Here is a 13,241-nt window from a genome sequence, read left to right on the forward strand (position 1 = left end):
GATGCCCTTTGCCAGCAGGACAACCTGCTCACTCTTCCCAGAGACCCTCTAGAACAGTGGTTCTCAACCTTCCCAATGCCACGACCCTTTCATACAGTTCCTCATGTTGTGGTGACCCCCAACCATAAAATTATTTTCGTTGCTACTTCATAACTGTAATGTTGCTACTGTTATGAATCGTCATGTAAATATCTGATATGCAGGATGTATTTTCATTGTTACAAATTGAACATAATTAAAGCGTAGTGATTAATCACAAAAACAATATGTAATTATATATGTGTTTTCCGATGGTCTTAGGCGACCCCTGTGAAAGGGTCGTTCGACCCCCAAAGGGTCGCGACCCACAGGTTGAGAACCGCTGCTCTAGTGCGTTGGCATCATCCACATCCCCATTTCACAGACAAGGAAACCGAGGGTCAGAGCAATACAGTGAATTGCCCACCGTTACCCAGCAAAGCAGGATTTGAACATGGTCAGTTTGGGGGCAAATTCTGTGCCCCCCCCATCACCCCGCCCCAGCCTCCGGGGCAGTGGGTCCCACAGTGTGGTGTGGGACCAGCAGCGTCAGCAGCACCTGGGAGCTATTGGAAATGCTGATTCTCTGAATCAGAAACCCTGGGGCAGGGGCTGATCAATGTAGGTTTTATGGAGCCCACAAGGGCAAGCTTGATGCACCCCCTGCCCCATCTCCAGCCAGCCGGGGCCTTTTCCTACCCTCGGGCAGCCTCCAGGGGGGTGGTGCCAGGATAGGAGGGTTCAAGGCTGAGTTAATGGCTGTGCTCACCAGCACTCCCTGGGCGCTGTGTCTCCAGGGCTCCCAGGTCTGATACCAGAGTGAGACTGTGCAGGTAGGAATCCGGTCCTGCTGCATCCCATTCACCGTGTGGCTTTGAGTAAGAGCCTCAGTTTTCTCTCCTGAAAATGGGAGATAATATCTCCCTGGAAGGGATGAGGGAGGGCTCATTGAGACTGGAAGGCACAGCTCTCAACGGGCATTTTTTTAACTCATATTATAAGTGAGAAAACTGAAGCTCAGAAAAGTCTAGCAACTCTCCCCAGGTCACACAGCCCCAGGAAGTGGTAGTACCGGGGTGGGAAGCCAGGAAGTGTGGGGCAGCAGGGTCTTGAAGGAGAAGCTTAGTAGAGGGGAGGTGGGTCAGAGGAGGTGGCCTGTGTCCTGACTCTGGGCTGACTCTCAGCTGAAGAGGCTGCCGCCCAGGTTCAGGGAGAGCCACCAGCACCCTGGGCCCGAGGCCAGGCCTGAGAGCCTCCCCGACCCGTTCCCCCTGCAGGGCCCCGCTATGACACCCGGACCATCGTTTGGATCTGCCTGACCCTCATCACCGGCCTGGTCGTGCTTCTGCTCCTGCTGATCTGCAAGAAGAGGTGGGTGGCCCTGGGCCCCAGCCCCTCCAAGCCCCCCATCCCCCGGGAGCGCCGAGCCACTTCCTGTGCCTGGGGCTGGGCACACTTACAGACACAGCTGTTCTGTCCTCCTTGGAAGGGATGCTTTTCTCTTGCCCCCCCCACCTCACTCTCCCCCGCCCCCCCCCCACACACACATACTTTTGTCCACATCTCTGGCCTGTCCTCCATCTCCCCAGCCCCTCCGTTCCAAACAACCTCTAAAGCAGTGGTTCTCAACCTGTGGGTCGTTTCACAGGGGTCGCCTAAGACCATCGGAAAACACATATATAATTACATATTGTTTTTGTGATTAATCACTATGCTTTAATTATGTTCAATTTGTAACAATGAAATTGGGGGTCACCACAACATGAGGAACTGTATGAAAGGGTCGCGGCATTAGGAAGGTTGAGAACCACTGCTCTAAAGGCTGGTGGACCTGGGCTCATCCTGACCCTTGCCCTCTATCCATTGTCCCAGGTCCATCTCTCTGAGTGACCTTCTCAGGGCCCATGGCTTTCAGTTCCACGTTCACCCTGACGGCCCCCAAATTCATGTGGCACAGTGCAGACCTCTCCCCTGAGGTCCGGCTGCCCACTCACATCTCCACACGGATGTGCTTTAGACAAACCTGCACCTTCTGCACCTCCCCAGCCTGCACCTCCACAGGCTCCCCAGCTTAGGACATGGCACCACCATTCATGGGGCTACTCCAGCGCCAACCCAGGTTGTCATTCTCGACTTCTCTCTCTCATGCCACATCCATCCACTAGCAAGTTCACTGGTCTCCCTTCAACACCCACCTCCATCTCCTTTAATCCTAAGGATACTCCCGTGGTGTGGGGATTCTGACCTTGTTTTGCAGGTGAGTAGACTGGAGATCAGAGAGGTCAGGCCACGTGCCAAATAGATGCCAGAACTGGGCCTTGAACCCAGGTCTCTCTTAACGAAACACCACGCTCTGAGTCGAGGCGGGGATGGGACTCTGTGCTCACGTGGCTTTAGGGTCCCGGCTCATCCAGTAGGTGGAGAAACTGAGGCCAGGGAAGGGGAGGGAAGGGGCCTGCCAAGGTCACAGCAGAGCTGGCATCAGGCGCCCCATCTCTCAGCCCTTCACCAAGGACAGTTTCATGAGAAAAGGGCCTAATAAGCCACAGAATTTGCTGGGAGGGCTAAGTGGACTCGGCTGTATAAATTATGAAGGTTTTATAAATGTCAAGGACATCACAGTTCCGCTGAGATGAGAGCCTGAGGGTGGGGCCTCCCCCAGCAGGGGCAGGGACTGGGTGTCAGGTGCTGCCTGCAGGGGGAGGGGAGTCCTGATTTGTCCCTGAATCGGGGTGGGGCTGGGTCTAGGGAGGCGGGACCCCGGGCAGAGCTGTGCCCATCCCCCACAGGCACTGCGGCTACAGCAAGGCCTTCCAGGACTCGGACGAGGAGAAGATGCACTATCAGAACGGGCAGGGTGAGCACCGGGCTGGGATCAGAGGGCAAAGAGGAGGTCCCGGTGGGAGCCAGGGCTGGTCTGGGGGGAGAGGAGAAGGGTGCCCACAGAAAGACCAGAGCCCCAGAGATAGACAGCAGGACATCAGAGACCTGAGACCCCGAAGGTGCGGTGCAGTTCCCCTTCCGTGGGTTCACAGACCCCGCCGAGGATGCGAGGGACCCCCCACCCCCCAGGGAGACGTACAAGTGTGTGCGCTCACACACAGCTTTGCGTACAACCTCAGGGATGTTCACATGTTCTTGGACAAGAACCCCTGCTAGAGAGAGTTTTTTCAGGACCCTGCAGAGACCCCAGAAAACAAAGCAAATACAGGGGGTGCCTACCTCCACACCCCACTTCTGTGCCCAGGTGGACATCAGTATCAGTCATGGCACCGGCTCCCATTCCGCCTGAATGCAGCCTCAGAATCCCTCTTAACACAGTTGTCTAGAGAACCATTTTCAATCCGTCTAGCTTGGCACTTGAAATGAAATCTTTTTTTGCCACTTTTTGCCCCAGAACAATTGAGCAGAAGTGACCCCAGAAAATGACAGGCGTTCTCCAGACTCACTGGAGACCCCCCAGGTCCCTAGAGACCCCAGAGCGACTCCATAGAGACCTGCTTTCACTTGGCGAGCACACGTTGGGCGCTTCGTGTTTGCCACCACACCCCGAGATTCCCAGACACACTCCTCCCCCTCCCCCCACACCCGCCCCAGGCCCACGGGATGCTGGGAGGGAAAGGCCTCTGGGACCCCACTGAAGGTCCTTCTGCCCTGGCCCCTCAGCACCCCCACCTGTCTTCCTGCCCCTGCACCACCCGCGGGGGAAGATCCCGGAGCCCCAGTTCTATGCAGAACCGCACACCTATGAGGAGCCGGGCCGGGCAGGCCGCAGCTTCACCCGAGAGATCGAGGCCTCCAGGATCCACATCGAGAAAATCATTGGCTCGGGTGAGCCTCGGGCGGGGCGAGGGGTGGGGGCAGTGTGGAGGGCACCAGGGCAGCGGGGCGAGGGGAACTGAGGCGCCAGGGATAGCCAGCCCCCAGGGGGGCGCTTGCATGTGTGATGCCGGGGAGGTGTGGGGGGGCTCGGGCTGAAGGAAAGAGGGTACCACCGCCCTCCCCCGCCTGCACCCCTCCCGGTCCACAGGAGAGTCGGGAGAAGTTTGCTACGGGCGGCTGCGGGTGCCGGGGCAGCAGGATATGCCGTGGCCATCAAGGCCCTCAAAGCCGGCTACACGGAGAGACAGCGGCGGGACTTCCTGAGTGAGGCGTCCATCATGGGTCAGTTTGACCACCCCAATATCATCCGCTTGGAAGGCGTCGTCACGCGCGGTAGGTGCCGGGGGAAGGCAGCTCACCCTGCAGGGCCCTGTGGCCCCAGGGCGGGGCTCTGGGTCCGTCCCCACACCACCTGCTCTGTCCAGGCCCAGCTCACATCCTCGGATGACTCGGTCAGGAAGGGGCCCAGCGTCTGGGACCCGGGAGGAGCCCTAGGCTCCCCGGACCCTCAGTGCTGGCCCAGCTCCTGGTGGGGGACATCCCCGGGGTCTCTGACCTGCAGCCCTGATTCCTCCACCAGCAGCCTCTCCTCCCGTCCCTTTCCCAGGCCGCCTGGCAATGATCGTGACCGAGTACATGGAGAACGGCTCTCTGGACGCCTTCCTGAGGGTGCGTGTCCCCTCACCCGTCACATGGGCTGGGAGAGGGAAGGTCAGCCTGGGTGTTGGGAAATAATGTTAGGCCTCCAAACACCCCGGAAACTTGGACCCAACAGCCCTGGGGAAGGGAGAGCCAGCTACAGGGTCTTAACGGTCCGCCAGTCACGCTGCCTTTTAACCCCATCACGTGAGAGTCCCTGTGTTGCATGGGGTCCTGGTGCCTCTGTGGGGTCCAGCCCCCCCCCCCGAGATGGGAGGCCTGGTGGGTGTCGTGGAAATTTCTAGATCCCCAGCCCTCCCAGCCATTCCTTTGCTGGGTGCTCTTAGACACAGGACTTGACCTCTCTGCGCCTTTATTTCTTCTGCAAAATGGATGCACTGTCCTCCCTGGCCCACCTGCCTCTCAGGGTTGCTGTGAGTGGAGTGGGAACAAACCTTAGCCCGTCTCATGCTTCCTAAGCAGTGAAGCACTTTGCGAACTGCAAAGAGCCTCCCTGCAGCCCAAGCCGTGTCCTCCGCAGACTCACGACGGGCAGTTCACCATCATGCAGCTGGTGGGCATGCTCCGAGGGGTGGGCGCCGGCATGCGCTACCTCTCCGACCTGGGCTACGTCCACCGCGACCTGGCCGCCCGCAACGTCCTGGTGGATGGCAACCTGGTCTGCAAGGTGTCCGACTTCGGGCTGTCTCGGGTCCTGGAGGACGACCCCGATGCCGCCTACACCACCACGGTGCGTGGCCCAACCTCCCCTCCTGTAGGCCCAGGGAGGGGCAGCGTGGGACAGAGGGTGACCCCCCACACACACCCTGTCCTTCAGTGAAGGTGGCCTTCCCCCTGAGAAAGGTGTCCCCCTTGGTAATGGGAGCGGCCTGGCCTCCCCTTCCTCGGTCCTGGGTGGCTGTGGACCCCAGGGCCGGCCCCACTGCCACGCGCTGGGAGGCTGTGGGAGAGTTAGCGTCTGGCTGAAACACAGTGACTCCACGTTTGTCTCTCTAAAGTTTGGCTAAATATAAGCTTTTTCAAAATGCATTTTATGGAGATTTGGGCTCCCCTGGAGGTACCTTGGGGGCTGCCTCAAAGGCAGGAGGCCGAGTGGCAGGGGCTCGGGCCCCCACCCCTGCCTCAGTCAGAACCTCCTTTTGCATCTCAACCTCTGAGCCTCCAAATAAGATCTCACTTAGAGGAAGGGTTTGTGACACCCCCTCTCCCTAAAGAGAAAGCGGGGGGGCAGAGAGGAGGAAGAGGAGGGAGAGAGGGAGAGAGGGAGAGAGGAAGAGAAGTGCTCGGCCATGGTCTCTGAGCTGCATCCCTGGCTCAGGCCTTGACCCCTTGACTGATACTGAGTGTCCACTGTGTGCCAGGCATCCCACCTTTATTTCATTCGGTCCACACGGCAGCTCTGGGTGCGGGTCTCCCTGGCCAGTCCTCCTCCCCAGGCCCCCCGGCTGTGTCTCCCGCCCTGCACTGCTCAGCAGGACCCCAGTGGGAAACGGCCCCAGTGCTCAGCCCCTGGCCGGGCTAAGGAGAAGCCGTCACCGTTCCTGTGTCCCTCGCAGGGAGGGAAGATCCCCATCCGCTGGACAGCCCCTGAGGCCATCGCCTTCCGGACCTTCTCCTCGGCCAGTGACGTGTGGAGCTTTGGTGTGGTCATGTGGGAGGTGCTAGCCTACGGGGAGAGGCCCTACTGGAACATGACCAACCGGGACGTGAGTGTGGGACCCTGGCCGGGCAGAGGCGGCGGGGCCTTGAGGGCAGGACAGCCTCGAGCCCAGCCTGTGCCCACCCCCCCAGGTCATCAGCTCCGTGGAGGAGGGGTACCGCTTGCCAGCACCCATGGGCTGCCCCCGGGCCCTGCACCAGCTCATGCTTGACTGTTGGCACAAGGACCGGGCTCAGCGGCCTCGCTTTTCCCAGATTGTCAGCATCCTTGATGCCCTGATCCGCAACCCTGAGAGTCTCAGGACCACAGCCACGGTCAGCAGGTGCCTGGCGCCCCCGCCCCCCCCGCCCCCAACTCTGGCCCAGCCCGGCTGCCCTCCCAGCATTGCCCTGACTTAGTCCTGACCCTAGACAGCCCTGTCTTGTCCCTTGGACCAGGTCCAACCTGGGCACTGACTCCTGTGAGGCCTGGGCCTTCCTCAGCCCTCTCCTTCCCAGCCTGGGGTCTAACCCTTTACACCCTTGCCCACTGCTGGGCCTGGATGGAGGCTGGGGGTGGTCAATCCCGGGTCCTCGAGGAAGGCACTTACCCAGGGCCCCTGTGCCCCAGGTGCCCAGCCCCCGCCTTTGCCCGGAGCTGCTTTGACCTCCGAGGGGGCGGGGCTGGCAGCGGGGGCCTCACCGTGGGGGACTGGCTGGACTCCATCCGAATGGGCCGCTACCGGGACCATTTTGCCGCTGGTGGTTACTCCTCGCTGGGCATGGTGCTGCGAATGAACGCCCAGTAAGTGGTGGTCCCCTGGGGCAGGGGCACAGGGAGAGGGCAGGGGGCCAGAGGCAGCTCCAGGGAAGGAGTATGTCCCTGTCTCCATGGCTCCCAGCCTCCCAGGCCGACCTGGCCAGCACCACCCTTCCCTCACAGGGACGTGCGCGCCCTGGGCATCACCCTGATGGGCCACCAGAAGAAGATCCTGGGCAGCATCCAGACCATGAGGGCCCAGCTGACCAGCACCCAGGGGCCCCGCCGGCACCTCTGACCAGACCACCACGGCCCCAGGTCATGCCAGCTGTTGGAGGACTCGCGGGGTTGGCCAGCGGTCAGGGTGGCCCCAGGCTTGTGCCCCTCTCCTTGGCTGCCTTCCTGCCAGGCACCAGTGAGGCCGAGGACTCCCCCACCGGATCTGAGTCATTGGGGTGAGGCCACCTGAAAGGAACCGTTGGTGCCAGCACAGCTGGGACGCCTGGCCCCAGGGCAGAGGGCCTTCTCTGTCCCAGACGCTGGAGCCTCAACGCCACTGAGCCCCACAGATACGTCGATCACCTGCCTGTGTGTGTGTGTACGCACCCATGTGCTCCTGTGCCGTATGGGGTGTGTTGTTACAAGGTCATGGACTGTGTGCATGTGTGTCCACCTGCCAGGTCCCAGCATGGATGTGTGCCAGTTAGGGCACACAGGCTTATTCACTGAGACTGGGAGCACGTGTACATGTGACCGTGGGTGGCAGGTCATGAATGAGGTTGAGTGTCCCTGCCTGTGAGCAGGGAACTCGGTGTGACTGCCCACTGAATGTGGGTCCAGGTCCCAGCAGCCACAGCGACTGGAGAGGGGCTCACACCCACCTCCCCCCAGGCCTGGAGGCCGGAGCCAGGGGCCACTTCTGAACCACACCAGCACCAGGCCCACCCTTGTCTCCCCCCCAGGGGATCCCACTCCCGGCTCTATCTCAGGTCTGAGCCCTCCCTCTAGCTGGTGGGGGGCCACCTGCAGCCTCCACCTGGCTTCCTCCGCTGCTTCACCAGGAAAACAGGGTTCCCGGCCAGCCCCTCTGGCCACCTCTGTATAGGCATCACCGCAGGGTTGGTGAGATGCCCTCAGCTGGACTTGGCTGCCTGGCCAGGGGCCACCAAGTTCCCTCTAGTCTGATGCCCCTTCACAGCCCAGGGCTCCGCACTTGGCAGTCCCTCTGCCAACCTCATTGCCCTCCAGCCCCTTGCCCGGAGTCAGGGACCATCAGGGACCAAGTCCTCCGCTCCTGCACCGTCTGGGCAGACCAAGGGAGTGTGTCTTGTCCAAGCCACACAGCGGCCAAGTTTGGAGCTGAGCCTCTTCCCAGGGCTCTTTCCCTTCACCATCCCACGTGGACAGCTGTGGGTGGGAGGGGGTTTGGGCAGCGCCCCATTCAGAGACTGACCCCGTCCCTTACGGCCCACCAGGGTATGTAAATATCTTTTTCTACCATGTCAGAATATTTTTTCCTCACTCCTGACAATGCAAAAATGGTCTTCAAAGCACATAAGAGGCACCCAGGGTGAGAAGGCTGCACCCCAGGGGGAGCTGGCAGGGCCCAAGGAACCCCACGGGGCAGGATGCTGGGGACCCCCTGCTGGCCCCAAGGGAGGGGCAGGCCTAGACCTCCCTGTGGCCAGCACAGCTATCCCGCGGAAACACCAGCACTGAGCCCCCTCTCCCTCCTGCAATAATTCGGGGGGTCTCAGCCCCGCCCAGGTGCCGCGGCCAGCTCTCTACACCTCTATATATTACTATATAGCCGAGCTGTTCTTCCTTCCTATGGAAGTCGGAAACATGGTCAGGACAGGATCTGGGGAGGACCTGTCTTCCTCCCACCCCCACCCCACTCTGACCCAGCTCCTGGACTCTGGATCCTCATAGTCGGGGGGACCCAGTGGGGCTGGCACTTGCAAAAGTGTACCCCGTCCCCGGCGTGAGGTGCCCTCCAGGGTCCCGGGGATCCGCTCTCTGTGGTCTCCATCATGAGTCTTGAACTTGCCCACAATGAGAATAAATTCTGCCTCATCTTTGACTTGTGTCCCTCATTTTTTCCATTCCTACAATCTTGTAAGGAAGGGGCCACCTCATGCTGGACCGCTACCTGATGCATCCCATGCATTTCTTCCTTTCTGGCCTCTCCCCCAGGGGGTCAGATCCATGTACCCATTTTATGTATGGAGAGGCTGAGTCTTAGAGAGGCCAACGTAACAAGTTCTGAATCAGAGCCCGGATGTGTCCAACTTGAGCCCATGCTCCCCCAGGAAGCACCCCCATCAGCCCCATAGTCTCTCTTTCAAGATGTGCAGATGGTGCTTAGCACTGGAACGCGATCCCTCGCAGCCGGATGTTGCCTTTGCCCCTGGTTCTCCCGGGGAAGGAAGATGCCCCCTGGAGGAGTAGCACGAGGAAGAAGCATGTCATGGGAACAACTCGGAGCCCAGGGGTCCATTGAGAGATATGGGTGCTAGGAGGCAGGGCAGGGAAGATGGGGTGCAAGCATGTTCCATAGGACCCACCTCTGCTCCAGGAAAGGGCACAGCAGCCGGAGGCAGGGGGTGGCATCAGAGGCTGGGCAGGAGACGGGCAGAGTGGAGTCCATTAGAGTCAATGGCTCGGACATTTGGGGAAGGTGCCCCTGGGGTCTTCCTGGGGAACCAGGAAATGATCCCCAGCAGCCTGCCTGGCTGAGGGCAGGGTCTGACTCTGTACTTGCCTCGCACTGGGAAGGCGGAACAGGGAGAAAACACCTGCAGTGTGCTCCTGCAATCTCAGCCATGATCACTACAGCCCTGTGAGGCTGGTAATGTCCCCGCCTCACAGACGGGCACATGCTCAGAGAGGCCACTGTCCCATGAAGCGCACCACCATGTAGAGCTAGATCTGTCTGACTTCAGTCAGGTGTGTCTCCCCTGAAACTCCAAACTCTATTCCAGGCCCCTCCCCATGGAGGAAGCACCTGTTATACACACTTATCTTACCTAAGGGCCAATCACCCAGAGCCCACTGGCCATCAACTGTGCAATGGGTACCACTGGGAGTTCAAAGATGAAGGTGATGCAGCCCTTCTCTTCAGAGGCTGAGATGGGGAGAAGTGGCTCCCTCAGACCCAGTGTGCTCAGTGTCCAGGAAATGGGGCACCGAGACCGGTTAGAGGAGAGAGAGAGAGCCTGCAAGGTCAGGGCTGTCTCCAAGGACTTCCTGGAGGAGGAGGCATTCAGCTGGGCATTGAAGGATGAGAAGGGACTGGAGGCTCATTTCCGAGGCAGCCCCGTTGGAGGATGGGATGCGGAGGAGAGGAAGGATACAGCCGGAGAAAAACAGAACCCCGTACGCAGGTGGGAAGTCCCCCTGTCAGAGAGTTGGCCAGCCCCCTCCAATCTACTCTGTAGATTTTATTTCCAATACAATTTGCAATGGGGTTTTCTCTGCAATTTGACAAGGCCATCCCACAATGCATATGGGATGATAAAGAAACTAGAATAGCTAAGATGATTTTGAAGAAGAAAGGGCAGGAAGCGGAAGGGAACCTCATCCTGCCAGATATAATCCTATCTAATAATAGACAAACATGGTAATTGACCGTACCTTCACTACGCCTCCCATTGGCTAATCAGCGAGATATGCAAATTAACCGCCAACAAAGATGGCGGTTAATGTGCATATGTAGGCGCGAAGCAGCGGAGCAAAGACTGAAGGCGGCTCCGGCCGGAGCGAAGACCTGGGTCCTGGGTGCTGGAGACAAACCTGTGCCGGCAGCCAGGGGAAGGGAAGGCCTATTGCACGAATCTTTTCATGCAACATGCCTCTAGTAATTATTATAAAACTCTACTCATTAAAACAGTTTGATTTGGTCCCAGAAATAGAGAAACAGATGAAAGAATGGGGAATATGCCTGGGAATAGACCCAAATATATTTGAACGTTTGAAACATGACAAGGAGTAATGAGTGATGTTAGGACAATTAAATACTCCCCCCCTCCCCCTGGAAAAAGGTAAAATTAGACCGCTACTCACACCACTCACAAAATAAAGTTCCCAGTAATCAAAGTCCTAAATGTAAAAGGCAGACTATAAAATTGTATTTAAAAAACACAGGAAAATAACTTTATCAGAAAATAAACACAAATGATAAAAAATAACAATAAACCTTATTTCATTAAAATAAAAAACTTCTACATGACAAAAAAAATAAAAAATTGTTAAAGCCACGACTGAGAGAAGATACTTGCAACCTGAATAACCAACCAAGAATTGGTTTCCAAACTATAATTACTTTAAAACTTCAGAGCATCAATTTCCAAAGCCATAGGAAAATGGGCAAAAGATATGAACAGACAAGTAAAAGAGAAAGAAATGTGAATGGCCGATAAACACATAAAAAGATTCTCAACATCACTAGTAAACATGGAAATGCAGATTAAAACACAGCAATGAAATCGGTATTGCACCAATCTGATTGGCAAAATTAGTCTATATAGTATTGATGAACGTGTGTGTTGGGGGGGGGGGAGCTGATGGGAATGCAAACTGGTCCAACTACGTGGGAGAGCCATTTGGGAATACTTAACAAATTTTAAGGTGAGCAAATCGAAGGCCCAGCAGCGCCACCTTGGTGTGTGCCTGTCTTAGGTTGGGTCCCTAAGCAGTGCCTGGGGTTCTTGTGCAGGTGATTTATTGAGGGAGGGCTCCCGGGTAAAAGAGACGGGGGAAGGCAGAGAGGGTGGGAGGGAAAGCTAAGCAATTATGTGTTCTCTGTTGGAGATTAGCTTCAATCTGATGCCACCGAGAGGCCTGCAGCATTAATAACACCACCGCGCTGATCCGCCTGGAGGCAAGGGGCCAGTCTTTGGTACCCCATGTTCATCAGTCACTGCCTATGTGCGGCCCCACGGTGAGGGCGAGGAGGTTCCCAAGAAGGGGGCGAGGAGTCCTTAGCAGCCAATAGCAGCTGGGGAGGGAGTACACCTGCAGGTGAAGGAACAGGGGTAGGGCACGTACAGTGCTCTGTGTGCATCCTTCTCATACCCATATGCAAAGCATGCACGTCCAAGGATATTCATCGCACCTTCGTCCGTAATAGGGAAACGAGGAGCAGCCTGCCTCTCCGCCGGCAAGCAGGAAATTAAGCTGCTGTATAAGTACAATGGAATCGTCGATCACGGTTAAAATGAACGAACTCCATCCACATGCACCAAAAGGGATAAGTCTCCAGGACACAATATGGAGTGGGGGAAAAAATAAAGGACGGGGGAATATGTACAGTATTGTACCATTTATTTAAACTTTTAAAATCTGTTTAACAATAGAATTACAGGTTTTGGATGCAGAACTAAGACAGATAAACGCCAGTTTTTGCTCGGTTACCCCTGGGGAAGGAGGGGAAGGAGAGAAGGGGTGCGGAGCTGTATCTACAGTGTTTCACTGGCTTTCTTTTTTAAAGAGGAGAGGGCTCTGAAGCGAATATGGCAAAATGTTAACACCCATTTCATCTTGATAGATACGTATGTGTCTGTTACATCATTTTCTGTATGTTGAAGTGTTTTATAACTCAAAAAAATGTTTTAAAAAACACAAGAGAGGGGTTCTTAGGGCTGCCCTCAGAATCTCAGTGTCCCCTGAGAAAGGGGACTGGCCCTTCCAGAAACCTGGGGGGTGCGCTGTCCAGGGTGCTGGACCCCAATGGGGAGGACTGGTTGTGCTGCAAGGAATCAGCAGCTCTCTCTCCAAAATCCTAATCTAACCATCTATCCCCACCCGCCTGCATCGGAGCTGCCGCCACCACCTCTCCCCTGGACCTCTGCAGGGGTCACCTCACCGGTCTCCCTTCCTCTGCTCTTGCTCCTCCCCCCCAACCCATTCTCCATAAGTGGCCTGAGGGATCTTTTAAAAGCATAACCCAGATCTTGCTGCTTTTCCAGTTTTAACCCCCCAAAAGCTTCTGGTCAAGTTTAAAATGACACCTGAAATCCTCACCTGGCCCAACACACCCTACCTGACCTGTTCCTGCAGGCCGCTCCGATCCGCCTCTGGCCATCCTCCCCCTCACTCCCACCCTGCCTTTCACTCTCCAGCGAGCCAGGCCTGGGCATCAGCTCCTCCCTCTACCGGATGCTCTTCCATGTCTGCAAAGGGGTCAGCTGGAGCGTGACCACCTCCCACCTGCGTCACTTTCTGCCATGCTGCCCAGTGTGATTGCATTGGTAACAGCACCAGTTGACATGATCTCATTTAT

The 13,241-nt window shown here is 57.1% G+C and overlaps 1 protein-coding gene across 1 annotated transcript in view; it reads left to right on the forward strand.

Moving 5' to 3' along the window:
- EPHA8 (EPH receptor A8) overlaps positions 1-7,256 on the forward strand; it is a 25,910-nt gene extending 18,654 nt beyond the window's left edge. The window contains 11 exon segments of the mRNA XM_023758324.1: positions 1,296-1,389; positions 2,808-2,875; positions 3,685-3,849; positions 4,049-4,105; positions 4,108-4,233; positions 4,508-4,569; positions 5,081-5,290; positions 6,117-6,266; positions 6,352-6,542; positions 6,830-7,003; positions 7,142-7,256. Of these exon segments, the coding sequence (XP_023614092.1) occupies positions 1,296-1,389; positions 2,808-2,875; positions 3,685-3,849; positions 4,049-4,105; positions 4,108-4,233; positions 4,508-4,569; positions 5,081-5,290; positions 6,117-6,266; positions 6,352-6,542; positions 6,830-7,003; positions 7,142-7,256 (1,412 nt within the window).
- The last annotated feature ends 5,985 nt before the right edge of the window (positions 7,257-13,241 follow it).

This window comes from Myotis lucifugus, unplaced genomic scaffold (genome assembly GCF_000147115.1).
Source record: "Myotis lucifugus unplaced genomic scaffold, Myoluc2.0 scaffold_128, whole genome shotgun sequence".
In the NCBI taxonomy this organism is placed as follows: Eukaryota; Metazoa; Chordata; class Mammalia; order Chiroptera; family Vespertilionidae; genus Myotis; species Myotis lucifugus.